The following is a 1,383-nucleotide window of genomic DNA, read 5'->3' on the forward strand; positions in this document are numbered from 1 at the left end:
TGGCCCTTGGCTTGACGGCTGCCCCGCAGCACGTAGCCGGGGTGGCACTGGAAGGTGAGGTTGTCCCCAGGGTGGTACTCAGCGCTCTGTCCTTCAGCCACATCTCCATTGGGGATGTCGGGGCTCGTGCAGGTGATGACTGGAAGTGAAAAGCAGCAGAGAGTGGGCTGGGGAAGCGGCTGCCCGAGCTGGGGCTTACCCCATTTTTTTGGTGAGGTCAAAATTCAGGGAAGCTGCGTGACCAGGATGGTCTCCCTTTTCACTGTGGGTAACAGCTTTCACAGCTCACCTTCACAGCGGGGGTAAGGGATGCTCCAGGTTCCATTGACTGTACAGTACAGAGTTGTTTTTCCAAGAAGATAATAGCCGGGGTCACAGCTGTAATTTACGGACTTTCCAGGGGTGAACACTTCCCCATCCTCACCATCATGCTGGCCATGGTCAATCGCCGATGGGGAGGGACACAGCCGCCCTACAGGGAAGGAAATCCTCACTCAGAACAGGGTCGTTCAGGGTTTTGTGTTTTGTTCTCCCATGTAGCACGAGAGACCCCAGTCTCTGTAAGTACAAGTGTGTGGATTTTCACTTTTGTCCCCTTCTTTCCTCCCGTAATCCCTTTGTGTCCCTGGCACATCCACAGGTGACAAAGGCAGGGGACTGCACCTTCACACCACGGTGCAGGGACGCTCCAGGCTCCAGAAGAAGTACAGTTGAGCTGTGCCTCTCCAACAAGAAGGTAGCCGGGATCACAGGTGTAGTTTACGGACATGCCGCTGATGAAAACTGGTGTGGCTTCACCACTGTGCTTTCCATTGGCAATGGCTGGAGGGTGAGGGCACTGCGACACTGGGGGAAGAGGGCAAAACCATACTCATGTCAGTACTGAGAAAAAAAGAGGAATGTGCAAAAATGAGCCACGTGGTGCAAAGGAACATTGCAATCGAGCTGCCAGCCTGTAAGAGATGGAGAAGTCTCACACAGGTCTCCCTCGGCTGCTGCTCACTGCCACGGTCCATCCAGACGCTGCAGCACTGCGGCCGTAGGAGTATTTATTCCTGTACGTTCATTCCCGGCGAGCGCTGAAGGGCTCTGGCAGCGGGAGGGATGAGGGCACTGTGGTGCCTCGGCCCCTCCTGTCTCACAAACGGTCACTGCTCCGCAGCTTGTCCCTGTGTGCCCCCTGCCCTGCCCGCGGCCTCGCCGACGGGGACGTGTGCCCACGCACCGCAGAGCCCTACCTCCGCACCGTGGCGGCGGCCCGCTCCACACGCCGTGCTCCCCGTCCTCCGTGGTGCAGAAGATGGAGGGCTCTCCAGCCAGCGGGTGGCCGGGGTCGCAGGGGTAGGTGACCACGCCCGCGTAGGAGAAGGTGTTCCTCAAGTG

General features: G+C 58.3%; 1 protein-coding gene across 1 annotated transcript in view; it reads right to left on the reverse strand.

Annotated features, from left to right (window-relative positions):
* LOC104289332 (complement receptor type 2-like) overlaps positions 1 to 1,383 on the reverse strand; it is an 18,190-nt gene that overhangs the window by 7,255 nt on the left and 9,552 nt on the right. The window contains exons 8-11 of the mRNA XM_009888266.1: positions 1,239 to 1,375; positions 709 to 846; positions 290 to 472; positions 17 to 139 (exon numbers count right to left, since the gene is read on the reverse strand). Of these exons, the coding sequence (XP_009886568.1) occupies positions 17 to 139; positions 290 to 472; positions 709 to 846; positions 1,239 to 1,375 (581 nt within the window). The remainder of the gene's footprint in view (positions 1 to 16; positions 140 to 289; positions 473 to 708; positions 847 to 1,238; positions 1,376 to 1,383) is intronic.

The sequence above is a fragment of the Charadrius vociferus genome, unplaced genomic scaffold, assembly GCF_000708025.1.
Source record: "Charadrius vociferus isolate BGI_N301 unplaced genomic scaffold, ASM70802v2 scaffold266, whole genome shotgun sequence".
Lineage (NCBI taxonomy): Eukaryota > Metazoa > Chordata > Aves > Charadriiformes > Charadriidae > Charadrius > Charadrius vociferus.